This window comes from Dama dama, chromosome 23 (assembly GCF_033118175.1).
Source record: "Dama dama isolate Ldn47 chromosome 23, ASM3311817v1, whole genome shotgun sequence".
Lineage (NCBI taxonomy): Eukaryota > Metazoa > Chordata > Mammalia > Artiodactyla > Cervidae > Dama > Dama dama.
In genome coordinates this window covers 52,993,234-53,020,025 of record NC_083703.1, presented here as the reverse complement: position 1 = coordinate 53,020,025, position 26,792 = coordinate 52,993,234, and the positions used below count along the sequence as shown (strand labels likewise).

The following is a 26,792-nucleotide window of genomic DNA, read 5'->3' as shown; positions in this document are numbered from 1 at the left end:
TGTCCCTACCCCTGAGTCAGCCAGGATGCTGAGCAAAGAAGAACCAGCTTTCCAAGCAAAGGAAACTGTATTTACAAAGAACACACTGGTTGTCCTCAGATTCAGGTGGGCTTTCTGCAACAGGCTTTAGAGTAGAGTGGAGGAAGGCAGTTTCCCCCCACTGATCTTTAGTCAGAGGCTCTAAGCATAGAGGCAAGATCTCAGTTACAGGCTGGTGCCAGGGACTTGCAGGGGAGCCAGGTTGGCGGTTCAGCCATCTGCCTCCGAGCCTGCATATTGCTTGCTAGGACTGCCATAACAAATTACCACAAATGTAGCTACTTAAAACATCAGAAAATTATTTTCTCACAGTTGTAGAGGCCAGAAGTACAAAACCAAGATGTTAGCATACTCCCTCCAAAGTCTCTAAGGGGATATTCCTTCCTTGAGCCTTCCAGCTGCTGGTGGCCCCTCCGTTCTTTGGCTTGTGGCTGCATCACTCCAGTCTCTGCCTCCTTCTTTCCTCCTTTCTTCCTATGTGTCTCAAATCACCATCTCCTTTCTCTTACAATGACATCAATCATTGACTTCCGGTCCCACCTTATATCCAGGATGATCTTATCCCAGGAGTCTTAATTACATCTACAAAGACCCTATTTCCAAATAAGGTTATATTTGCAGGTACCAGGGATTAGGACTTTGACATACCATTTACGGGGACACTATTCTGCCCACTGCAGCCTGTGATGGGGGAAGACCCAGCACATGCTGATCAGGCCCTGGCCAGGCCAGGCAGGCAGAGGACAGTGCATCCAGTGACTGTGGGAATGGAGCTCAGAGGCTGATCTACAGAGACCCAGTGACCAGCCCCTAGGGAACACCCCTTCCACCCTTTCCCTCCCTCTCTGTTAACTGCTATCTTCTCTCCACTTCTGTACTGTGCCCTTCTCCCTCCCTTCCTTTTTGTGTATGTATGGGAAACTACCACACATTGGTGTCAGAAGAGTTATGAATAAAACAGTTCATTGGGGGTACTATGAACAACTATATACCAACGTATTAGATAACTTTAGATAAAATGGACGAATTTCTCTAAGAATTACCAAAACTGCCTCAGGAAGAATTAGGAAATCTGAATAAGTTTATAAGTAGAGAGAATGCAGTAGTAATTAAAAACTCCCCTGCCACACACAAAACAGACCAGGCCCATATGTCACTGGTGAATGTTCTGTCAAACATTAAAAGAAAAATTAAATGCCAATTCTTCACAAACTTCTCCTCAAAAAATAGTAGAGGAGGGAACATTTCCCAATTTGTTCTATGAGGTTAGTATTATCCTGATACCAAAACCAGTTGATGACATCACAAGAAAAGAAAATTAGAGATTAGTATCCCTTATGAGCATAGAAGCAAAAACTATCAACAAAATACTAGCAAACTGAATCCAGCAACATATAAAAAAGATTATATGCCACAGAGGAAGGGATTTATTGCAAGAATGTAAGATGGATTTAATATTAAAAACTAATTAATATAATATACCATAACAATAGAAAAAAAGACAAAAACCACATGATCATCTCAATAGATGCAGAAAACCCAATTGGAAAGGAAGAAGTAAAACTACTTCTTACACATGATATAATCTTGTACACATAAAATTCTAAGGAATCCACTGAAAGTTACTAGAGCCAATAAATTATTTCAGCAAAATTATGGAAAACAAAATCAATTTTTAGAAATTAATATTATTTCAAGATACTAAAAATGTATAATCTGAAATGAAATTAAGAAAACAAGTTCATTTACAATAGTATCCAAAAGAATAAAATATCAATACTTTGAGAATTCCCTGGCAGTTTGTTCGGTGGCTAGGTCTTGGTGTTTTCACTGGTGGGGCCTGGGTTCAACCTCTGGCCAGGGAACTTAGGGTCTGCAAGCCACACAGCATGGCAAAAAAAAGAATAAGATATTTAAGAATAAATTTAACAAAAGGAGAACAAGACTAGTACACTGAAAACTACAAAGCATTGGTGAAAGAAATTATAAATGGAAAGATTTCCCATTTTCATGGACTGAAAGTTTTTTTTAAGATATGGCAATGCCCCCAAATTGACCTACAGTCTCCAAGAAACCCTTATATAAGTTCCAGCTGAGTTTTGTTTTTTTTTTTTTTACCAAAATTGATAAGCTGTTTCTAAAATTCACTTGGAAATTCAAGAGACCCAGAATAACTAAAACAATCTTGAAAAAGAAGAATAATGTTGGAGGGCTCAAACTTCCCAAATTCAAAACTTACTATAAATATACAATAACCCAGATAGTGTGATACAGTCATGAAAATGGACATACATATAGATCAATAGTAAAGAATGAGGAATCCAGAAATAAACGCTTATAATTATGCTCAATTGATTTTGACAGGATGTCAAGACAATTCAGTGAAGAGCGAATAAGAATAGCCTTTTTCAATAGATGGTGTTGGGACCTCTGCTTATCCACATGCACAAAAATAAACCTGGCTTTTTACATCAGACCATACGCAAAAATTAACTCAAATGGGTCCCTGATCTATATCAAAGAGCTAAAATTATAAGGTTTTAGAAGAAAACAGGAGTTAATCTTTATAAGCTTGAGTTTAACAGAGCCTTTTTGGATATGACATCAAGAACACAAATGACAAAAGAAAAAATTGATAAATTGGGCTTCATTAAAACTAAAAACTTGTACTACAAATGGTGCCATCAAGAAAGAAGAAAGATAGCCCAAGAATAGAAAATATTTTCAAATCATGTATCTAATAAGGGGCTTGTATCAAGAATGTATAAATAATCCTTATAGCTCAATAATAAAAAGATAAATAATCCAATTTTTAAATGGGCAAAAGATTTAAATAGACCTTTCTCTGAGGACAATATACAAATGACCAAAAAACATGAAAAGATGCTTAACATCATTAATAATTATGCTTAACATCATTGATAATATTCAAAGCCACAACAACATACCGCTTCACATCCACTAGAACTGTTATAATCAAAAAGACAGGCAGTAAGAGCTGGTGAGGTTGTAGAGGAATTGGAGCTCTCATACACTGCTGGTGGGAATGTGAAACTGTGCAAACACTTTGGATAACAACTTGACAGTTCTTCACGATGTTAACTTAAACACAGAGTACCACACCAGTGAGCAGGTATACTTCAGATATACATCCAAGAGAAATGAAAACAAACATCCACCAAAATCTTCCACATGAACATTCGTAGCAACATTGTTCAACACAGCTACAGTGGAAACAACCCTAACATCAGTGGATAAACACAATGTGGTCTGTCCATATAATGCAAAGCTGCTGCTGCTGCTAAGTCACTTCAGTTGTGTCCGACTCTGTGCGACCCCATAGAGGGCAGCCCACCAGGCTCCTCCAATTCATGGGATTTTCCAGTGGAGTGGGGTGCCATTGCCCTCTCCAATAATGCAATATTATTCAGCAATTAAAAGGAATGAAGTACTGATATATACTACAATATGGATGAACCTTAAAAATTTTAAGGGAAAAAAAAAAAAGCCAGTCACAAAGGACCACACATTGTATGATTCCCTTTATGTGAAATGCCCAGAATAGGCAAATTAGAAATTAAAATAGCAGTTGCCTAGGGTTGGGGCAGGGCAGGGAGGAATGGGAAGTGACCACTAATGGTTATAGAGTTTCTTAAGGGTGACAGAAATTGTTGTGAAATTAGATTGTAGTGATGGGTACACAATTCTGTGAATGTATTAAAAAAACACTGGCTTGTGTCCTTTTAAATCTGTACACTGTGTGTTGGCAAATTAAAATATATCCGAATAAAGCTGTTTTTTAAAAAATCAGGTGGTCAGAGAAGGCCTCCCTGAGAAAGTCACATTAGAATTTTTGGCAGAGAAAGGAAACATTTTCTTAGTAAAAATATTTTATAAATAAATTATGGAGTAAAGTGAAAACTTCACATAAATTTTAATAATAAAACATGACACGTTAAAGAAACTTTAGGTCCACACGAGTCCCTTCAAGCCCAGGCCACACAGTAGGGAGGTACTTGGGAGAACGTTTGGGAAGGAGCTCAAGGAAGAGGAAGCGTCAGAGTTGGGTCTTGAACAGATCAGGGTAGAAAAAAGACTGGAGTGGACGTGAAGCCCACATCCTCCAGAAGGGAGGAACATTCCTGAGCTCTGAGCTCAGGCCTCGCCTGTGCACCTCTTCTCCCCACTTCATAGACGGGAAATGGAGACTTGGAGGGACTGTAAACGATAATAAAGTTCACAGTCACCTAGCAGCAAACTGACCTGAGGGTGAAACAGTTTACATGGTGCTCTGAGGGGAAAGCAGTGAGGGGAGAAGGGGGCAGGTTCCAGAGATCAGTGAGGATGCTGGGTGGAACTTGTCACCCAACCCGTTGTGGGTAGTAAGATTGAGGAAGAGTCAAGGACATGTCCAGCTTCTGACTTGTATGCTGGGTAAACAGTGGAGCCATTTGCTGACATGGGAATGCTGCCAGGCAGAAGATGGCATACTTGGTTGGGTTGGAGGCACCTGTGGGACATCCTGGGGGTGGAAGTGGCCCAGTGGACCAGTCATATATTGATCTGGAGATCAAAAAACAGAAGAGAGGTCTGTGCTAGCAACAGGGAAAGTAGGAGATCAGGGATCCTAAGCTCATGTCTTCAGGAGCTTGCAGACGGCACCCCAGTGTGGCAGACCAGCAGCAGGAGAATTACAAGTGCAGACTGTGGAGAACCAGCGGATATGTTCCCACCTGGAGAAAGCACAGCTTCCTCAGCTTGAGACCATGACTGCCATGTAGAGATTGGGAAGAGGGGGTGATTAAGAACACAGAAATTGGAACCAGACTGCCTGGGTTCAAATTTTAGCTCTCTTACAAGTCTTCTTCTTTTCCTGTGCCTTGGGTTCCTTATCTGTAAAATTGGGATGATAATAGTACCTTCATCCTGGGCCAGGGAGGAAATATTTATATACATATAGTATACATATACACATATATATATCATCTAGAACTACAGTGCCTGGCACATAGTAAGTCTACAAAAGTGTCAGCTATCTTTATCATATGAGACTTCACATCCATATGTCAGAGGGGTACCAATCTCTATTGTTATGTGAAATTTTCTAATCTGAAGTTGGTAACTGGTTAAAAATTTATTTAAGTAGTCCCAGATCCAAACATAATACATATGGCTCTTGGGCTGCCAATTTGAGACCTCCGACAGCCGTGGTAAATTAAAGTGGTTGTGCCTAGAGAAGAGGGGAATGAGAAGAGCTGGCCCTGGGACAGGTGGCAGAGAAGAGGGTGCCTGCCTCACGCTGTCCCACGCCCTGCAGGGTCCCGGAAGGAGAGGCAAGTGTACAGCAATGCCATGAAGAAGCTGTTCAGCGTGGAAGCCTCTGGAAGGAGGGCCTGGGTCCGCAGAGGGGGCGGCCGTGGTCTCTGGCGTGATGACCTCCTGGAGCCTGCCACCAAGCCCAGCATCACCGGCAAGTTCAAGGTGCTGGAGCCACCTGTGCTGGGCCATGACCTGAAGCTGGCCCTGTGCTTGACCAGCCTCACCTCCCGGGCCCAGCGGGTCCAAGTCAACTTGAGTGGTGCCACCATCCTTTACACCCGCAGGCCAGTGGCAGAGATCTTGCACGAATCCCACACAGTGAAGCTAGGGCCAGAAGAAGGTAAGAACACCCCAGATGGATGGGACCTGGTCAGCCCAGCCCCTTTTCCCAGGAGAGAAGGGGATATTTCTGAGCGTTTATAGATGAGAAAACTGAGGTTCAGAGGGACTGAATAATAAGGATAATAATAAAAGTTCACAATCATCTAGTGGCAAACATGTAATGGTCGAGTGTTCCCACTCAGTTTGAATACTTACCCACTGAATAAATACCTGCTGGGAGCATTTCATAACATGTGTCTTGTGTTACCTTTTTAAAATCCAACAAATTTTGGAGCTCATCTGGCTCCATTGTTTCTCAAGAGACCAGTAAGAGCTGTTTATTAAGTGCCTACATATGTGAGACCCTGTCCTGAGAATTCTGCAGGCATCAGCCACAACCTACAACCACCCTGAATCCTCTCCCATCTCCTCTCGTCGCATATATTCTCCCTCTCGTCGCATATATTCTCCCTCTCTCTCTCATATACTTTCTGAACCCTAAAGATTCAGTCAAAGATATTGTTCCCTGAACCACTTTTCTGGTAAGTGAAGTTTGTGTTTTTTGACAAGGTGTGAAAATATGTGAAGGAGGTGTCCCATATTTTTTGCTTTTCTCTCACTTATTTTTCACAAAATCTAAACCACAAAATAACACTTCACAAGGAAATATTAATTAACATACAGTTTTTCCTGACTTTTTTTCTTTTTAAAAATAATGCATATTCATTAAAGATTTAGCACAAGGGAAAGATCACCTATGATCCTGCCACCTACCTACAAATTGTTAACATGTTTTCCTTCCAAATTTTTAAAGCCTGTTGCTTTTTGAAAAACAGTTCTAATGATATCACAAACACTCATTAGTGCTCTGATTTTTTCATATTGCATTGTAATTTAAATATTTTTATAAGCTCTTCACTCACATCATTTTAATAGATGTATAATCTATAATAAATATATGGTGATTTATTTTATCTGTTACCTTCTTTGAGGTAGTTATTATCTATTGCTATTTTTTAATTAATTCATTCATTTTAGTTGAAGGTTAATTACTTTACAACATTGTAGTGGTTTTTGCCATACATTGACGTGAATCAGTCATGAGTGTACTTGTGTCCCCCATCCTGCTATTTTTTAAAAAAGACTAAAGTGAGCACTCTGGTGAAAAAAATTCCTGTATTGTGGTCTAGATTTTTGGACTGCTTTTTTTCAGAATAGATTCACAAAAATAGAATTACTAAGCCAAATTGTGTAACTATTAATACATGTAATTCATTAAAAATTTATAATTTTTAAATTAACAGACTTTTTAAAGCAGTTTTTGTTTCAGAAAAATGATCAGAAAGCCCCAAGAGTTTCCATATATTCCTTCATGACCTCCCATCTTCCCATGTTACTAACATCTTGCATGAGTGTGGTACATTTGTTATAATTGACTGATACTGGTACATTATTATTATTAACTAAAGTCCATAGTCTACATTAGGGTTCATTCTGTATTGTACATTCTGTGGGTTTTGACAAATGTATGACGTATATCCAACATTAGAATATCACACAGAATAGTTTCACTGTCCTAAAATTCCCTGCTATTCATCTATTTACTTCTCCCTCCCTTGCCTCAAATCTCTTGGCAACCACTGATATTTTAACTGTCACCATAATTTTGCTTTTCCCAAATGTCATATCATTGAAATCATATAGTGTGTAGCCATTTCTGATTGGATTCTTTCACTTAGGAATGTATATTTAAGATTCCTCCATGGCTTTTTATAGCTTGACAGCTCATTTCTTGTTATCACTGAATTTCCTTTATATGGATATATCACAGTTGACTGATCCATTCACCTACTGAAGAATATCTTGATTGCTTCCAAGTTTTGGCAGTCATGGATCAAGCTGCTATAAACACCCATGTGCAGGTTTTTGTGTGAAGATAAGTTTTCAACTTATATGGGTAAATACTGAGGAGCATGATTGCTAACGGTATGATAAGATTATGTTTAGTTTTCTAAGAAGCTGCCAAAGTTATCTTCCAACGTGGCTGTAACACTTTGCATTCCCACCATCAATGAATGAGAGTTCCTCATTCACAGAGAGCTCCCCATCCTTTCCAGCATTTGGTGTTGTCAATATTTTGGATTCTTGCCATTCTAATAGGTATGTGGTACTATCTCATTGTTTCAATTTGAAATTTCACAGTGATGTATGATGTGAGCATCTTTTCTTGTGCATCTATTTATTTTTGGTGAGTTGTCTGTATAGATTTTTTGCTCATCTTTTAATCATGTTGTTCATTTCCTTATTGTTGAATTTTGAGTTCTTTGTATATTTTATATAATAGTGCTTTATCAGATGTGTATTTTGCAGATATTTTCTCCCAGTTCATGGCCTGTCTTCTCATTTTCTTGACAGTCCTTCCACAGAGCAGGAGTTTTTAATTTTAATCAAGTGCAACTTTCCAATTTTTTCTTTCATGGATCATGCCTTTGGTGTTGTATCTAAAAAATTAGTCATCATCATCATACCCAAAATTATCTAGGCTTTCTCATTTGTTATTGTCTAGACATTTTGGAGAAGGAAATGGCAACCCACTCTAGTATTCTTGGCTGGAAAATCCCATGGACTGAGGATCCTGGTAGGCTACAGTCCATGGGGTCGCAAAGAGTCGGACACAACTGAGCGACTTCACTTCACTTCAGACATTTTATAGTTTCACAGTTTGCATTTAGGCTTAAGGTCAATGTTGATTTCATTTTCATAAAGTGTATAAGGTATGTGTCTAGAATCTTTTTTTTAAATGCAGATGTCTAGCTCTTCCTGCATTTTATTTGCATTGCTCCTTTGTCAAAGATCAGTTTGCTATATTTGTGTGGATCTACTTCGGAGCTCTATTTTGTTCCACTGATTTATTTGTCTATTCTTTCATTAATACCACACTGTTTTGATTACTGTAGTTTTATACTAAGTCTTAAAGTCAGGTAATGTTGATCCTCTGATGTTCTTCTTTTCCTTCAATATGATGTTGACTATTCTGGGTCTTTTGCCTCCTCACATAAATCAGTTTAGAATCAGTTTGCTGAAATACATTAAATAACTTGCTGGGATTCTGATGGGTTTGCCTTGTCTGTAGATCAAGTGGGGAAGAACTGACATCTTGATAGTATTGAGTCCTCCTATCCATGAACATGGAATATCTCTCCATTAATTAATTTAGTCTTTGATTTCTTTCATCAGTTTTTTTGTTTGTTTGTTTTCCTCATATATGTATATCTTTGACATATTTTGTTAGATTAATGCCTGAGTTTTTCATTTTGGTGCTGCTAATATAAGTGGCATTTTTAACCTCAAATTCCAATAGTTTATTGCTGGTATTTTTAAAAAGTAATTGAATTTTCTATGTTATCTTATACATACAAGATATATCTTATGTCTTGTGTCCTTGCTATAATTAGTAATTAGTATAATTACTTCGAGGAGTTTTTTGTTGCTGATTCTTTCAGATTTTCTACATAGATGATCATGTCATCTGTGAACAAAGACAGTTTCATTTCTTTCTTCCAAATATATATACCTTTTATTTCCTTTTCTTGTCTTTTTGTCTTAGCTGGGACTTCTAGTCCAGTGTTGAAAAGGATTAGTGGTAAGAGAGACATCCATGCCTTGTTCCTTCTTAGTAGGAAAGCTTTGAGTTTCTCACTATTAAGTATGTTGTTAGCTGTAGGTTTTTGTAGGGTTTTTTTTTTTTTTTTGGAGTAATAGTTATGTAGATGTTCTTTGTCAAGTTGAAAACTTCCTCAACTATTCCTAGTTTTCTGAGAATTTTAGTAATGAAATGGTGCTAGATTTTGTCAAATTCTTCCTCTGAATCTACTGATATGTTCATGTGACTTTTCTTCTTTAGTTTGTTGATGTGATAGGTTACATTAGTTGACTTTTGAATGTTGAGCCAACCTCATATACCTGTAATAAATCCCACTTGGTCGAGATATATAATTCATTTTATACATTGTTGGATTCAATTTGCTAACATTTTGCTGAGGATTTTTGCATCAATGTTCATGAGAAATATTGGTCTGTAATTTCCTTTTCCTGTAATGTCTTTGATCTTTTTTTAAGAAAATAGCTTTTGGTTTTGTTGATTTTCTCTTTTGATTTCTTGTTTTCAATTTTATTGATTTCTGACTTAAATTTTTTCTAAATTTTATTTCTTTTTTTTTTTTTTTGGATAACTTTGGATTTAGTTTGCTCTTCTTTTTCTAATTTCTTAAGATGGAGATTTCAGATTTGTTGATTTTAGGTCTTTCTTCTTTTTTAATATCTGTAGTCAGTGCTACAAATTTCTATATAAGCAATGCTTTGCTGCATTCCACAATTTGTTACATTTTCATTTAGTTAAAAATGTTTTTAAATTTTTTGAGGTATGTTCTTTGACCTAAGTGTCATTTAGAAGTGTGTGGCTTAATCTCCAAATATTTTGGAGTCATCCAGCTATCTTTCTGTTACTGATACCAAGTTTAATTCTATTGGGGTCTGAGAGGATACACTGTATAATTTTTATTCTTTAAAATTTGTTCATGTGTTATTTGTAGCCCACAATGTGATCATTCTTGGGGAACATTCAGTATGAACTTAAGAAGGATGTGTATTCTGCTCTTGTTGGATGAAGTAGTCTATAGTTATCAGTTATATCTAATGGTTGATGGGACTGTTGATGTTTGTTAATGAAAAGAGTCTCAGCTTTTATTAGATTGTCAGTGGAGTTCATGACCCAGAGAACTTAACGAAGCTCTGTTCTGAATATTGTATGGAACAGTCTTTCTCTTCCCTTCTCCCATGGTCTGAACCAATGTCCAAAGCTCTCTTCATGTGAATAATTGGGAGCATCTGGTGATTCTTTACTCTGGAGCTTTAAAATCTGCACTTCTAATAAGTTCCCTAGAGATGCTGATGCTGCTGGCCCCAGGACCACACTTTGAGAACCACTCATCTTTACCATACGAGGAACAAATGATATAACATATATAAAGTATTTCTCACAATTCCTACCACTAAAGAACATTTAATTTATGGTAGTGATCATCAGTATTGTTGATATTATTATAAGATGGGGATAATAATACTTGCTCGTGCAATTGTTGTGAGGATTAAATGAGATAATCCATGAATGCACTTGCAAGTCCCTAGCACAATTTAATCTCTCAGTAAAATTTAACTTTTAAAATTATTATTATTGTTGTAGTACAGGTTCTCCTGGTAGAACCTGCTAGACTTAGAGAACCAGTTAAAATAAGGTAGAACTTTGACTCATGGATCATTCAAGAAGCATGTATTATATGCAAAGCTCTGAGGAACAGAGAGTTTGAAACATATATGGATCTTTCCCACAGGGTGAATACTCAGACGCCCTTGGGGACAGGAAGGAAACAGATATAAAGGAAACGGTGGTGATAAAGTAGTAGGGGATGGTAGAGTTTAGGCAAACTGGAAAGAATGTGCTGTGCCTTAAAGAAAAAATATACAGTCATCAGATATATATATGACTAACAGTCACCTATGGCCTGTGTGACACATGCTCAAAAGAAGAGATTACATAAGCAGGGAGTTTGTGGCTGATGAGAAAGACATAGAATTGGTCAGAACCATAGGTGCTCCAAAGGCAGAGGGCACAGGATCTTTGGGTAAGTGAATCACTGAAGGCTGTCTACAGTTGGTGGGCCTGACTAGAACTGGGCCGTAATGGGGAGAGAGAATTTAGAGACGCTGTAAGGAGTTGGCCTCCTCATTGAGTAGGAAGCTTGAGGGAGGCCTTTGGCCTCCTTCTTCTCTGCACCTGGGACATAGTAGGTGCTCATTGAACAGTGAGTGAATTCCTGATGGATGAATCATTGATGGATTGTGATATCTCCATTTGAAATGATTGGGGGAATTTTAAACACATCTCCAGAAGCTCTTAGAGAGACAGTCTGGTGTCACGGTAGCTGACTGGCCTGAATTTGAATCCTACCTTATCCTGGCTCCTTGATGTACTTGCTATGTGACACTGGACAAGAAATTATCCTCTCTGAGCCTTAGGTTTCTTGATCTGTGAACTGATGATAATAATGACTATCTCATGTTGGTTGCAAGGTTCATAGAGAGTGTAACTATGAATTGAACCTTCCCTTCCTCTTCTGGGTTCTTTGAAAAAGAACACTGGACTCCCAATTCCTCTGCTTTCCCTTCCAGAGAAAAAGATCCCAATTGCAATATCTTATTCTCAATATAAGGAAGACCTGACAGAGGACAAGAAGATCCTGTTGGCTGCTATGTGCCTTGTGACCAAAGGAGAGAAGCTCCTGGTGGAGAAGGACATTACTCTGGAGGACTTCATTACCATCAAGGTGACTACTATCTGAATCTGCCACCTGTTTCTGGCAGGCCTCCTGCAGATCTAAAGGAGGGCATCAGAGGCTGGGGATTTGTGCTTTTAGCTCTAGCTTCAGCTCTCAAGGATGGTGACAAGTGGTATGAATGGAGAGGGGTGGATATAATGATAGGTCTCAGTGATGGGGTATGTAGAAGCAAAGGATAGACAAGTTTAACTCCCCATTCCCTGACCCAGCCAGGATCATGGGTTTCCTGTGAGAATGCGGAGGAGGGAGTATAACTTATGGATATTGTCCCTCTAGGTGCTTGGCCCAGCCGTGGTGGGGGTGGCAGTTGCAGTGGAAGTGATGGTGCTTAACCCTCTCTCGGAGAGAGTGAAAGACTGTATGCTAATGGTGGAGGGCAGTGGCCTTCTCCAGGGACAGCTCAGCATCGAGTAAGTGTCAGCCTGGGGTGGGAGGGCCGCCTTCCTTATGAAATGGGCCATAAAGACACTGCCAGCAAGGGGAGGAGGGAGAAACCAGCCCACTGCCTAGACACATTAGTTTTTCATTTCTTCATTTATTTATTTAATCATTTAACTTATTCAATCATGTAACTAATCCAGTCATTCACATTCATATTTTCTCTCATTTATCCATTTATTTATTCATTTACTCACTCCTATTCATTTACTCTCTCCTTCACTCACTAATTCACTCTTCTATTCATGTTTTCACTCATTCATTCATCTACTCAACTCAGTTTTGACTGGTTCATTCATCCATATTATTTCTTTAATTTGCTCACTTATTTACCTATTCATTCACTCATTCATTCATTTATGCATTCATTCACTCATTCACACATATTCAATTATCCATGTACTCACTTATTTGCTTATTCATTCTCAGTCATTCATTTACTCATTCATTCTTTCATTCATTCACTCAGTCACACTCATATGTTCCTGTACCCTGACCCATATGTCAACTGCTGGAAACACCAAGATGAACAGATGGAGTTCTGCCTGGAGAAGGACTCTAGCAACATATGGCCCTTCACATGAAGACAGTGTGATTTGTGCAGAAGGATGGACTCCCCAAAGTCTAGGGGCTCAGAGGCAGCCTTTGAGTGGGAGTGGGGTGGGACCAGGGGAAATCCCCAGTGGAACTGATCTTTAAACTGGGCCTTAAATGATGACTTGGGGAACTTTTCAGGTATCAAGAATGGTGGAGACCTTCCCAGTCAAAGGTCTCCATGGCTGGTATTGTTAGGGAAGGTCTCCTGGAAGAAGAAAAAGTTAATCTGGGCGTCGGATGTAATTGGAATGGGGAGGGCACCCTAGGTAGGAGGAACAATCCATCCAAAAGCCTAGAGGAGGGTAAGTGTAAGGTATGTTCAGGGCATAGGGAGGAGACTAGCCTGACTGGTTGAAATAAGTGAGAAGTAGTGGAAGGGATGACTAAGCTGAAAGCATATGGAAAGGCTTGAATGTCAAGCCACAAGGTATGACCTTGATCCTGAGGGCTCTGGAGTGCCACGGACTGGCAGAACAGGCTCAGGAAGGAGACATGACTGATGGTCTGCCTTTCTCCCATCTTCCTTCCCCAGTGTGCCCAGCTTGGAGCCCCAAGAGAAGGCCTCGGTCCAATTCAAGATCACCCCCTTCAAGAGCGGCCCACGGCAGCTGCAGGTAGACTTCGTCAGCCCCCACTTCCCGGACATCAAGGGCTTTGTGATCGTCCACGTGGCCACAGCTAAATGACAGGCATGAAGGGCTGAGAAGGGAGGAGAAGGTCCCTATTCCTCTCCTGTCCACTTCTCTGCCCTTCCCATATGGGAGTCAGGAGGCCTGGATTCCAGTCCTGCTTCAGCTTCTGCCCTGCTCTGTGAACTTGGGCAAGTTCCTCCCTTCCTAAGTCTCAGTTTCCTCATCTGTAAAATGAGGTGTTAGACTCAGTAACCCTTAAACTTTGGGTCTCCCACCTCCATCTCATCACGCTTGTTGCTGGGAGACTGAAGAATTGAGTGTCACAGTAACCTTGGCCCACCCAGATGTGCCACCTCCTGCCAGCTCACCATCAGCCTGGCTGATCCCTGTGCTCTCATTGCTTGTCTCTCGACACTTCAGTGCTCTGACCACAGCCAGATCCAGAAACTCCTCCTAGCTCTGACAGAGAACCCAAAAGTGTTGGCACTGACACCTAAACATCCCTCAACACTTCCATCCTACACAGAGGAGAGAACCTTGCTTATGACCATGGGATGAGCTCAAGGTAGATCTGAAGCCCGTGTACACACCATTTACACCAGCAAAACTGTACCCCAAAGTCATGTTCCTGAAAAGCATTGGGCTTAAAGTGATGTGAGAATTTCCCTCAGTGAAGACACAGGCCCAGCAGCTGGGGGCCGGTGGGAGGGTTACTGTTGCCTGAAAGAAGCTGAAGATAGAGGAGGGATCATCGAGTGTTGGGGGATAGAGCCCCAAATCTAATCTAGCTATAGTCACATATGACCAGCTCAGTACACTAAGTGTTTATTTACTTCTTTGGAACTATAGTGTTGACTTTGAAAAACTCCCCAGCAGCTTCCCCTGCACACAACTGCATACTCTCTTAGTGTCAAAGCAAAACAGGAACTACTAGGATGAGGACTAGAGAGTACACCACCAGGCCCTGAAGATGACTGCATCAGACATGGAAATCGGCTCCAAAATGCTCTAGATAGCCAAGGAATTGTAACTAAGCATATAATTTAAGTAATCTGAGCAACAAAAAAACAGGCACATCTGCAGTGAGACACCTCCTGGGCATGATTTGGGTGAGAACGATTCGTGTAGTGGGTCTTTGCAGAAAGGTGGTCAGACAAACACATAAACAGTGTCTGATGGGTGGTCTTAGTGACCAAAGCCTTATGAAGACATCTCTCTGATGATTCCACTCAGCACAGGGACAGCTTGGCGAATCCAGATGAGTGGGTACATTTTAATGAAACAGGTCCTAAATTCCAGGACTCCTCTCCAAACCATCCAGAGGTTTTAAATGCTGATCCATAGAGTGGCTCAGTGTAAAGAATCCACCTACAACACAAGAGACATGAATTCTATCCCTAAGTCAAGAAGATCCCCTAGAGGAGGAAATGGCAACCCTCTCCAGTATTCTTGCCTGGGAAATAGCCTGGGAGTAGCCTGGTGGGCTACAGTCCATGGGGTTGCAAAAGAGTCAGACACAACTTAGCAACTAAATAACAACCCATATAAGAAAGGTAGGTGGAGGTTCAGAGGAGGCAGCTGTTTCCTTAAGATTGAGCAACAGGAAGGGGCCTTGGGAGCTGGGGGCACTAGACACTTTATTCTGCCCACAAACACCAACTGTCTGTCTTCCTTAAGTTCAACTGTCACACGTTGAACTTCCCAGGAAACTGACTCTGAGATGGGGCTTAGGATGCTGGGTGTTGACTGAAGGGTGACCTTGGGATCAACCCTCATGGAAGGAAAGGGGATGGAGGAGGAAGGAGATATCAACCCATGATACAGGCCCAGTGACAGCCTGGTTGTACCCACAGGCAGCTCTGGAGCTAGCATGTCCATGTGTGTTTGAAGAAGGGAAAGTAGCTGAAGGTGATAGGGGTACCTGCCAGCTAGTCATGTCTCTAGTTCAACCCCTTTGCACTCTCATCTGGGCCAAGGTAGTGCTTCACTGGGACAAAACTGACCAGGTCCTTCCAGCTCCAACTGAAAGCAGAAGACACCCCAGCAGCCAATGAGAGCACCGTGGTCAGAGGTTGGATAGGTGGGGACATTGAGAGATGGCCCAAGGGAGAGTATGGATGGAAATGCTACTTTGGAAGCTGCAAAGAAAAATGTACAGGTAGGGATTACCTGTCAGGTGGTAGGGCAACACCCTGACGGCGCCCTTCATGGAGAAAGGCCAAACAGGGATTTCAAGACTGCAAAACCTTAGTCAGCTGGCTGTGGGGACCATGGCTCAGGCCTCCATGGTCCTTTGAGTGGTCTCTTAAACACCGCCATAACCTTTAGGGAGGCTCTCAACACTGAGTTAGGGAATGTTCTAGCTTTCTCATGCCAGAGAGGCCTCCAAGCCCTTAGATCAGGGGTTGGCAAGCTTTTACTGTCAAGGACCAGATAGTGAATATCTGGGACTTTTCAGGCCATATGATCTCTGTTTCAACTACTTCACTCTACTGTTCACAGTGTGCAAGCAGCCATAAGCAAGAGGTAGACAAATAAGTGTGGATGTGTTGCAATAAAACTGTATTTATAAAAACAGGTGGCATGCTAAGTTTGGCCCACAGGTTGTGATTTGCTGACTCTGTTGCAGAACAACAGGCTGGCTTAGCTGCTTGCTTCAGGACTGAGTCCTGATGCCAGGCTGCATTCACCCTAAGATCAAGCCCATACCTGGACTGAGGCCAAGCCCTGAGCAGGCCTTGCAAGGAATTCAGATGAGGTTCCAGCTTGTGCTCATGACCTTAGATGGAACCATCACTAGTCATGATTGGTTAGACTGGGTTAGACCCTGATGCTAGAATGAATCCTAGATCTTGGCCTCACATTGAGTCCTGGCTCCTACCACAGCTAAACCATGACTTGATTAACCCTAGATCAAACCCTGACCTAGCCCCAGACAATCCTAGTCCCAGACAGCTCTAATCCTGACCTGTGATAAACTCATGAACCCAGGCTGAATCCTGGTCCCAAACAGAACTCTGATCCCATGTTAAGCCCTGATCCAGCCTCATTCCAAGTCCTGACCTCCATCAGACCCCAGCCAGACTGAGCTCTAAGGCCTTGGCTTTGGATTTCTCATCCAGATCCAAGCTTCTCAAATGGGGACCCACATACCCCTTCAGTATATTTGATGTCATTTAGCAAACATGACCTGTCTTCTTGCACCAGGGGTCTGAGTTCACCTTCCTTTCCCTTTGAGGTACTTGGGAAGAAATATTTGAGAAGCATGGTGAAGCCCTGGATCCTTCCAGCTCTGTTGTTCTGTGAGAGTGTGCACTCACAGCCCACTTCTCTGGGAATAAATATAAAAGCCTGGCAGCCGACCAGGGCTCTCTCCTCCACCCTGTGCATTCACTTCTCTTACATGTTTGCCAAGAACAGAAGGAGCTCTGCTGAACACCTGCCACCAGGGCAGAAGATCAGCTCCCACTCTTACTACAAAAGACAGTCCTGTCAGCAGGGAGGCTTCACGTGTCATCCAAGATGGTCTCCTCTTATGGGGCCCCCAGATACCTCAATCTCCCTGCAAACACCAACTGCCCATCTCCCTTAAGCTCAGCTGTCCTAGACTGAGCTTCCCAGGAAGCTGACTCTGAGATAGAACTTAGGGTGCATGGTGTTGGCTGACGGGTGACCTAGGTATCAACCTCATGGAGGGGGTTGGAAGGAGAAGAGACCAGAGGAGAAATCAACCCATGATGCAGGCCTAGTGACAGCCTGGGTGCATCCATGGGCAGCTCTAGAGCTAGAATGACCTGTCAGAGTTATCCCAGCTTTAGCTGAGATGGCTGGGCCTTTTTATCTGCCACCATCTGCCACCAATTTGACCCAAAATGAGCATGACTTTGGGCAGCTCTACAGCTAAGGCCAACTCTGAAAGTGGCCGACAGCTGAAGGTTGTCTACAGACAGCACTTCTAGCATTTGGGCAAAGAAGTCCTCCACTGATGGATGATCTGGATAGCACATCTGCCTGTCCACCACCCTGCAGTCTGCTCAACCCAAGGAGAGTGGTGAGATCCCAAGCTCCCTGCACTAAGGGGATTACCTTCCAACTGGTAAACAGAGGTATTCAATCACATTTTTTAAAGTATAAAAAGTAAAGTGAGAGACACAGGTAAATAAGCAAATTTGTGAGTAAATAAGCTAATTAAATTTAGTGACACATGACAAAAAACAAATAAATAAAACTGAAGGCCATCTGTCCCCAGATGGTGGGGAGATAATGGCATCAGAGAAAGATTCTCTGAGGAAGTGACATATAAGCTGAAATTTTGATGATAAAAATAAAGATAATGATCAAAACCTAAATGAGTGTGTTTCCTGGAGAGTTCCTTACATGCCAGAAACTGTTTCAAGTACACATACTAATTTATTTAATGGTGGTAGAGCCCTGGGCAGTGTCATAACCATGTGATTTCTGCTATGACATGGTTGTGAATGTTCCTATTACCAGTCACTGTGTAACAAAGCAACCCATAAAGGCTTAAAATAATGACCATAATTATTTTTCTCATGAACCTGCCATTTGGGCAGGGCTTGGTAGAGTTAGCCACCTCTGCTCAACCTAGTGAAGCTGGGGCTGTGCAAAACCTAGGTCTGGGATCATTTGAAGGCTTGTTTACTTACCTTTCTGGTGGTCAGCGCTGGCTGTTGACTGACCCTAAGCTGGGGCTATGGGCCAAAATATATACCTACTACCTCTCCACATAAGCCTGGGCTTCCTCACAACATGGTGGCTGGGTTTCAAGGGGGAGAATCTCATGAAAGAGTCAGATGGAAGCCATATTGCCCTTATGACCTAGGATTGGGGATCAACAGTGTCACTCTGCCACATTCTATTCATCAAAGAAGTTACAAAGTTACTCTTGGTTCAAGGTGAGGAGAAGTAGACCCGATTCATGATAAGAAGTGGAAAGATTCTGGAAGAGCTTATAGGATTGTAAATACTGCTGTAGGTATTTTTGGAAATATATAGTCTGCCATACTGTTACCTGCTGCCTGCTTTTTAATTCTGTGGATACTCATGGAATCCCATATTTCCCTATGTCTGGCCTGTTAGCATCCTCTCTAATCTATACATAATTTCAACTCCATTGCCTCTTGCCTAAGTCAACAAGAGTCAGTTTTTGTTTTTGCTTTTATTGGTTGCAACCAAGAACCTTGACTCACACAGGCAGTGAGGTAGAGGTAGAAATAAGGATGATGTGTTCAAGGGACAAAGTGGAAGCCAATACATCCAAAGTGTCTTGCAGCTCAATACCTTCCTTTTAACATTGGTCAGTGGCCCTGATCTTCAATTCCTGTATAGCAACCAACAAGAGGGGATTCAGAGGCCAGTTCCTTGAACCTGACCACTTCAATAGCTTCTCGTTTGTGTCATCTTTTCAGTAGGCCTAAAAGGCTGTCCCTCAGAAAGATGCCTGGCATTCTATCTATTGGTCCAGCAGAGTGGGTTATATCATACTCTTTTTTTATCTCCCCCAAATTGTTACATGCCCCTCTGTAGTCAGTCCCTTCCCTCCAATTTATGACTTTTTCTTAAATTGAAGCAAAAAAGGCAGAGGGGTGATTGTGGCAGTGGTGATGCTCATGTTAGTCAGGGTTCTCGGTAGAAACAGAATCAATAGGATATATATATATATATCAATAGGATATATATAGGATATCTATATATCCTATTGATTCTGATATATATATATATAGGATATCTATATATCCTATTGATTCTGATATATATATATATATATATATATATATATATATAGGATATATATATATATTATATGTAATATATATATATGATCTGTCAGCCTCCATAGTTGTGTGAGCCAATTCCTTAATCAAATGCATTTCTATGTACCATCAATGACTAATCCACACCAAAATTTAAAATATATTTATAATCACTAAAAAAATTTAGATGTAAAGTTACCAAAACACATGTATTTATATGCTGAAAACTATAAAAATGTTGGTGAAAGAAATCAAAGAAGACCCAAATAAATGGAGAGACATACCATGTTCATAAATTGAAAGCCTCAACATAATTAAAAAGTCAGTTCTACTCAAACTGATATACAGGTTTAATGCAATTCCTATCAAAATTCCAAGAAGAAAAACTGATAAATTAGACTTCATCAAAAATCAAACATTTGCTCTACAAAAAGATTCTGTTAAGAGAATGAAAAGACAAGCTACACACTGGGAGAAAATGTTTGCAAATCATGTATCTGACAGAGAACTAGCATTTAGAATATGTAAAAAATAGCAAAAAAAGCTCTCTAAGAAAACGTGAAATATACATAAACTTTTCCTTGAATAGGATAAAGATGGCAAACAAGCACATGAAAATATATTAATGTTATTAGACGTTAGGAAATTACACATTAAAACCACAAAGATAGCACTACATACCAACAAAATGGCTTTAAAAATAGTGACAATGCCAAATGTCGGCAAGGATACTGAGGAACATGATAACTCTTTACATTGCTGGGGTAAATGAAACGTTACAGCTACTTTGTAAAATAGTTTGGCAATAAAAAAAAAAAAAAACTTTTTAAAAAAACATGCAACTAACATAACCCAACAATTGTACTCTTGGCACTTATTCCAAGAAATGAAAACTGTGATCACATAAAGACCTGTACATAAATGTTTATAGCAGCTTGATTTGTAGTAGACCCAAATGGAAAGCAACGTAGATGTCTTTCAGCTGGTGAGTAGTTAAACTGTGGTACATCCATACTGTGGAATACTACTTAACAATAAAAAAGAACAGACTTGATACACGCAACACCTGGAAGAATCTCCTAGAACCATGCCGAGTGAAAAAAGTCAATTCTAAAATGTCACCTGCTATCTGATCCCATGTACAATCATCCCTCATTATCTATAGGGATTGGTTCCAGGACCCTCTCAGACACCAGAATCCAAAGATACTCAAGTCCTTTATACAAAACAACACAGTACTGTCAATTGTATTCATCCAGTGATTCTGCATCCATGAATTCAGCCAGTTGCAGAATGTCAGTCCATGGTTGGTTGAATCCATGAAAGTGGAACCCATAGATGCAGAGAGCCAACAGTATGTAACATTCTTGAAGCGACAAAATCATAGAAATAGAGAACAGATTAGTGGTTGCCAAAGGTTAAGGAGGTAGTTGAAGGAGAAAGAGTGTGGGTATAAAAGGGCATAACAAGGATCCTTGTGATGGGATATTCTCTCTCTTGATGCATCGTTAATATCCTGGTTGTGATACCATACAAGATGTTTTGCCAGATGTTACCACTAGGGGAAACTAGGTAAAGAATATGTGGGATCTCTCCATGTTACTTCTTACAGATGCATGTAAATCTATACTTACCGCAAAATAAAAAGTTTAATCTGAAAAATAATTGACTGAGGTTTCTTTTGTTGTCTGGCATTTAGTCTATCCTTGAGAATGTTCCATGTGTGCTTGAGAAGAATGTGTGTTCTGTTTTTGCTAGATTTGTTAGGTGAACATAATGATAATATCTGCTTTGAAGTCTTGTTCTGCTAAGTCTAACATTTGGGCCCCCAAAGAGACTGTGTTATTGACTGCTTTCTTCTCTGTGGGAGTCACACTTTCCTGGGTGTGGGTATGTGTGTATATGTGTATTGCATGTGTTATACTTTCTGTTGAAGATTGGACATTTTATGTATCATTGCAACTCTGAATTCTAATCCCACAGGAGGGGTGGTTGTTAATAGTGTTTTTTTGTGTCCCGGATTTGTTTGCTTGGATTAATTCCATGAAATCTATTTCCCTCACATTATGTGCTGGATGATGTCTCTACTCAGGGTTCTTTTTAATTCTTGCTTTTACTTTTAAGCCTGACTTCCTAGAGGTCACTCTTGGACAACATGTGATTAGTCAGAGGTTGTGCTGAAAGTATCTTGAGCCAGTAAGACACCCATTCTTTGCTGATGGATCTGTGAGTGGTTCAGAGAACACATTTAAACTTCAAGCAACTTTCAAGTGGGGTCCACATTTTATGCTCTGTGTTTACACTACCTCACCTCCAACAAGGAAGGAGTAGCTGGCTGGTGTCCTCTCTGGTCTCTCCTTAGCTGCTCACAGCCGTGAGCATGAGCACAGCCACCAGGAATTAAGCAGAGATCTTACAAAGATCCACTCTGGTTGACTCCTTCCTAGATCTCCCTTGTTAAATTTCCGGCTGGTTTATCTGTCTGTTGCCTGCCCCAACCGTTACAGAGACCTTAGGTTAGCTGTGCTGTTGGCCTTCTCTAATCATTTGCCACTGATGTCATTGTTGATTTTTACAACCACCCTGGCAAGTGGTTCTGTACTCTTCTCCCATAAAGTCTGTCCCTTTCATTAGTCCTCATGGCCTACCACGTCCTTGTAGGACTACAGAGGTGGGGGTGGTGGGTAGTGGGAGAACAGCTAATATGCAATGAATTTCCATTGTTCATGTCAAGGCTTGGTAGATTTGTTAAATAAATGTTTCTCAATTTTTGTGTCTAACATAACATATCCAAACTGAATCTCTGACTCCTGTCCTTTCCCACTGTCAGTGGAATCTCCTTCTTTCCAGCTTTTCAGGTCAAAAACCTTGGAATTATTCAAAATGTGGCCAAAATCATGGTGTAGGAAGACCCTGAGATTACATTGTCCTATGAGCACACCAAAATTACAACTATTTACTCTTTATGAGAATGACCTGAAAAATAGCAGGAAAGACTTTCTATAACTAAAGACACAAAGAAGGAACTACAATTAGAAGGGAAGGAAGGGGTGGAGATGCAGTATAGTCAAGACCCACCCACCTGGGTAGGCAACCCCAAACAGAAGGATAACCACAATTGGAGGGGTTTCCCCCAAGGAGCAAGGGGTGTGAGGCCAACATCAAGCTCCCTAGTCTGGAGGTCCTGAAGCAGAAAGATGAGATCCCAGAAGCCTGGACTGGAGACCAGTGGGGCTTGAGTATGGGAAAGCAAGGGCTGTGGGAACCAGAGACTTCATTCAAAATCTTGCACACAAATCCCACACTCTGAGGCTCAACTCAGAAAGAGTAATATGAGGATCCTGGGTCAGACCCATTTGCTGATCTTGGAAAGCCTCCTGGAGAGGCAGGAGGCAACTGGGACTCCCCTTGGGGGAAGGGATGATCATGATGACCATTTTTGAGAGTTTGTTCTACTACAGGGACAGTACTGTTGGCTGGTACCATTTTGGAGTCCTCCCTACAGGGTCCATCCCTCTAAATGATTCATTCAGACTTTATAGTTTTACAAACAAGCAAAGCTAAAAGAGTTCAGCAACACTACACCAGCTTCACAAGAAATATTAAAGGGACTTCTCTAAGTAGAAAAGAAAATACCACAATCAGAAAAAAGGAAAATTACAAAAGGAAAATCTCATTCATAAAGGCAAACATACAGTAAAGGTCAACCAATTATAAATTTAGTAGAAAAGTTACAAGACAAAATCAGTGAAACCACCTATATCCACAATAGGTAGTTAAGGGATACACACAAAAAATGATGTAAAATATGATGCCAAAAACACTAACTATGGGGAGAGTAAAAATGCAAGATTGTAAGAATGCATTCAAACTGGAAAGAACATCAACTTAAAATAATCACATATACATATGTGTGTGTATATATACTTATATATACAGTTGTATATGAACCAAAAACCTATAATGGATACACACCAAAAAAACAGAAAAGTTTCCAAAATAACACAGAAGATAATCATCAAATCATAAATGAAGAAAACAAAAGAGGAAGAAAGGAACAAAAACCTTTCAATACAAAAACAACCAAAAAATACTAAACAACATAGCAATAAGAACATTTGTTGTTCAGTCACTCAGTCATGTCTGACTCTGTGACCACACGGACTGTAGCATGTCAGGTTTTCCTGCCCTGCACCATCTCCCGGAGCTTGCTCAAACTCATGTCCATTGAGTCAGTGATGCCATCCAACCATCTCATCCTCTGTCATTCCCTTCTCCTCCGGCCTTCAATCTTTCCCACCATCAGGGTTTTTTCTAACAAGTCAGCTCTTTGCATCAGGTGGCCAAAGCATTGAAGCCTCAGCTTCAGCAGCAGTCCTTCCAATGAATATTCAAGGTTGATTTCCTTTAGGATTGACAGGTTTGATCTCCATGCTATCCAAGGGACTCTCAAGAGTCTTCTCCAACATCACAGTTCAAAAGCATCAATTCTTTGCCGTTCAGCCTTCTTTATGGTTCAACTCTCACATCCATACATGACTACTGGAAAAACCACAGCTTTGACTATACAGACCTTTGCTGGCAAAGTAATGTCTCTGCTTTTTAATACATTGTTTAGGTTGGTCATAACTTTTCTTCCAAGGAGCAAGCGTCTTTTAATTTCAAGGCTGCAGTCTCCATCTACAGTGATTTTGGAGCCCAAGAAAATAAAGTCTGTCACTGTTTCCATTGTTTTTTGAATGCTGAATTTTAAACCAGTTTTTTCACCTCTTTCACTTTCATCAAGAGGCTCTTTAGTGTCTCTTCACTTTCTGCCATAAGGGTGGTATCATCTGCATATCTAAGATTATTGATATAAGAACATACCTATCAATAATTACACTGTAAATGGCTATTGTAAACAGTGCTACAATGAACAATGGGGTGCATATATCCTTTCAGACCACATTTCTCTGGATATATGCCCAAGAGTGGGATTGCAGGATCATATGATAACTCTATTTTTAGTTTTTAAGGAACCTCCATACTGTTCTCCATAGGGGCTGTACCAATTTACATTCCCACCGACAGTGTAGGAGGGCTCCCTTCTCTCCACATCTCCAGCATTTATTATTTTTTGATGGTATCCATTCTGACTGTGAGGTGGTATCTCACTGTAGTTTTGATTTGCATCATTTTCATGTGCCTGTTGGCCGTCTGTATGTCTCCCTTGGAGAAATGTCTGTTTAGGTCTTCTGCCCATTTTTTGTTGGGTTTTTTTCTTATGATATTAAACCACATGAGTTGTTTGTAAATTTTGGAGACTAATCCCTTGTCAGTTGCATCATTTTGCAAATATTCTTGAAATGCAAATATTTTTTCCCATTCTGTGCATTGTCTTTTCATATTGTTTATGGTTGACTTTGCTGTGCAAAAGCCTTTAAGTAGGTCCTATTTGTTTATTTTTGTTTTTATTATCATTATTCAGGGAAATGGATTGAAAAAGATATCGCTACAATTTTTGTCAGAGAGAAGCAACCTAAATGTCCACCAACAGAAGAATGGATGAAGATGTGGTACATAAATACAATGTAATATTACTCAGCCACGAAAAGGAATGAATTTGAGTCAATTCCACTAAGGTGGATGAAACTAGAGCCTGTTATACAGAGTGAAGAAAGTCAGAAAGAGAAAAACAAATATTGTATATAACGCATATATATGGAATCTAGAAAAACGGTACTGATGAACCTATTTGCAGGGCAGGAATAGAGACATAGAAATAGAGAACAGACTTGTGGACACAGCAGGGGAAGGAGAGAGTGGGACAAATTGAGAGAGTAGCATTGAAACATATACATCACCATAGGTAAAACAGATGGTTGATGGGCAGTTGCTATATAACACAAGGAGCTCAACCTCGTACTCTGTGACAACCTAGAGGGGTGGGGTGGGGTCGGGGTTGCAGGGAGGTTTAAGAGGAGGGTACATATGTATACTTATGGCTGACTGTATACTTAAGGCAGAAACAAACAGCATTGTAAAGCAATTATCCTCCAATTAAAAATACATTTTTTTAAAAAGTCACTTTCCCTGCAGAAATCCTCTAGAGCACAGCAGAACCAGGACAGAAAGCCCTCTCTTCCTGCAATGTCTCTTCAAGTATCCTGCACTGACAAACCTTAACAACTGAAATCAATTGATAAGTAGCCTGTGACCTTCTTGATAGTCTCAGAAAAACTCACTCCCACCTTAGTGCCTTTGCAGTTGTTGTGCCCTCCATCTGGAATCCTTCTTCTCAATCCCCAATCTTTTCTGCATGACTTGCTCCCTTACATCTAACAGGTTTCTGCTCAAATAGCTCTTTATCAGTAGGGCCTTTTCTGACCAACTTCATTAAATAGCATCATGCTCACATCACTCTGCAACTCAGACCTCATCCTTTTCTCCAAAGCAATTATTTACTTGGGTATTTATTATTTATTATCTTTCTCCACCTTCAAGGATGTTAGCTCATCAAGTACAAAGAATTCTATTAATATTTTGTTCCTTTCAGATTTTTCCCTATGAGGATTTTTTTTTTTAGGGGCTTAACATAGACACAGAAACGCATTTGTATGTGAAACTTCCTGAATTTTCATAAACTGAACCCCCCTAGGTAACCAGCATTCAGATCAAAAAAAATAGAACACTACCAAGCACCCTGAAAACTCCCTTTGTGCCCCCTTTAAGGGTAAACATCCTAGATTGAAGAAGCAAAGATTAGTTTTTGTCCTTCATATGAGTGGAATTACACAATATGTATTTTGTGATTGGTCTTTGGTTTCTGTCACTTGACATTTTTATAGAAGATTCATCCATAGCGTTGTTTTACTGTGTATCTTTCATACTCCTTTATGTGCAACATTCCAATGTGTGAATATACTACAAGTTTATTTACGTACTGTCAATGAATCTTTGGGTACTTCCCAGTTTTGGCTGTTATGAATAGAGTCACTGTGTGCTTTCCTATACATGTCTTCTTGTGAGCATATGTCAGAATTTCTGTTGAGTGTTTATCTAGGAGCAGATATACACATATTCAGATTTACCAACCAGCCTCCCCAGCCAATACCACAGGGATATTCTCTTTCATTCATGTCAAATAGCATTCCCTGACATGACATATATGAAGCACTCAGCATTGGGCTGAGTTCAATATGAGGCTTCTGGAAACAGGCATTTTCTTTCTTAGACTCCATGCAAAGCACTGTACTTGGTTCAGTGGGATGAGACAAAGACTCAAGGTAAGTATGGTT

At 40.4% G+C, this 26,792-nt stretch overlaps 1 protein-coding gene across 1 annotated transcript in view; it reads left to right on the top strand.

The window, feature by feature from the left end:
• TGM6 (transglutaminase 6) overlaps window positions 1-13,795 on the top strand; it is a 56,514-nt gene extending 42,719 nt beyond the window's left edge. Inside the window, exons 11-14 of the mRNA XM_061125672.1 lie at window positions 5,357-5,698; window positions 11,908-12,062; window positions 12,351-12,484; window positions 13,642-13,795. Coding sequence (XP_060981655.1) covers window positions 5,357-5,698; window positions 11,908-12,062; window positions 12,351-12,484; window positions 13,642-13,795 — 785 coding nt within the window. The remainder of the gene's footprint in view (window positions 1-5,356; window positions 5,699-11,907; window positions 12,063-12,350; window positions 12,485-13,641) is intronic.
• Window positions 13,796-26,792: the final 12,997 nt, after the last annotated feature.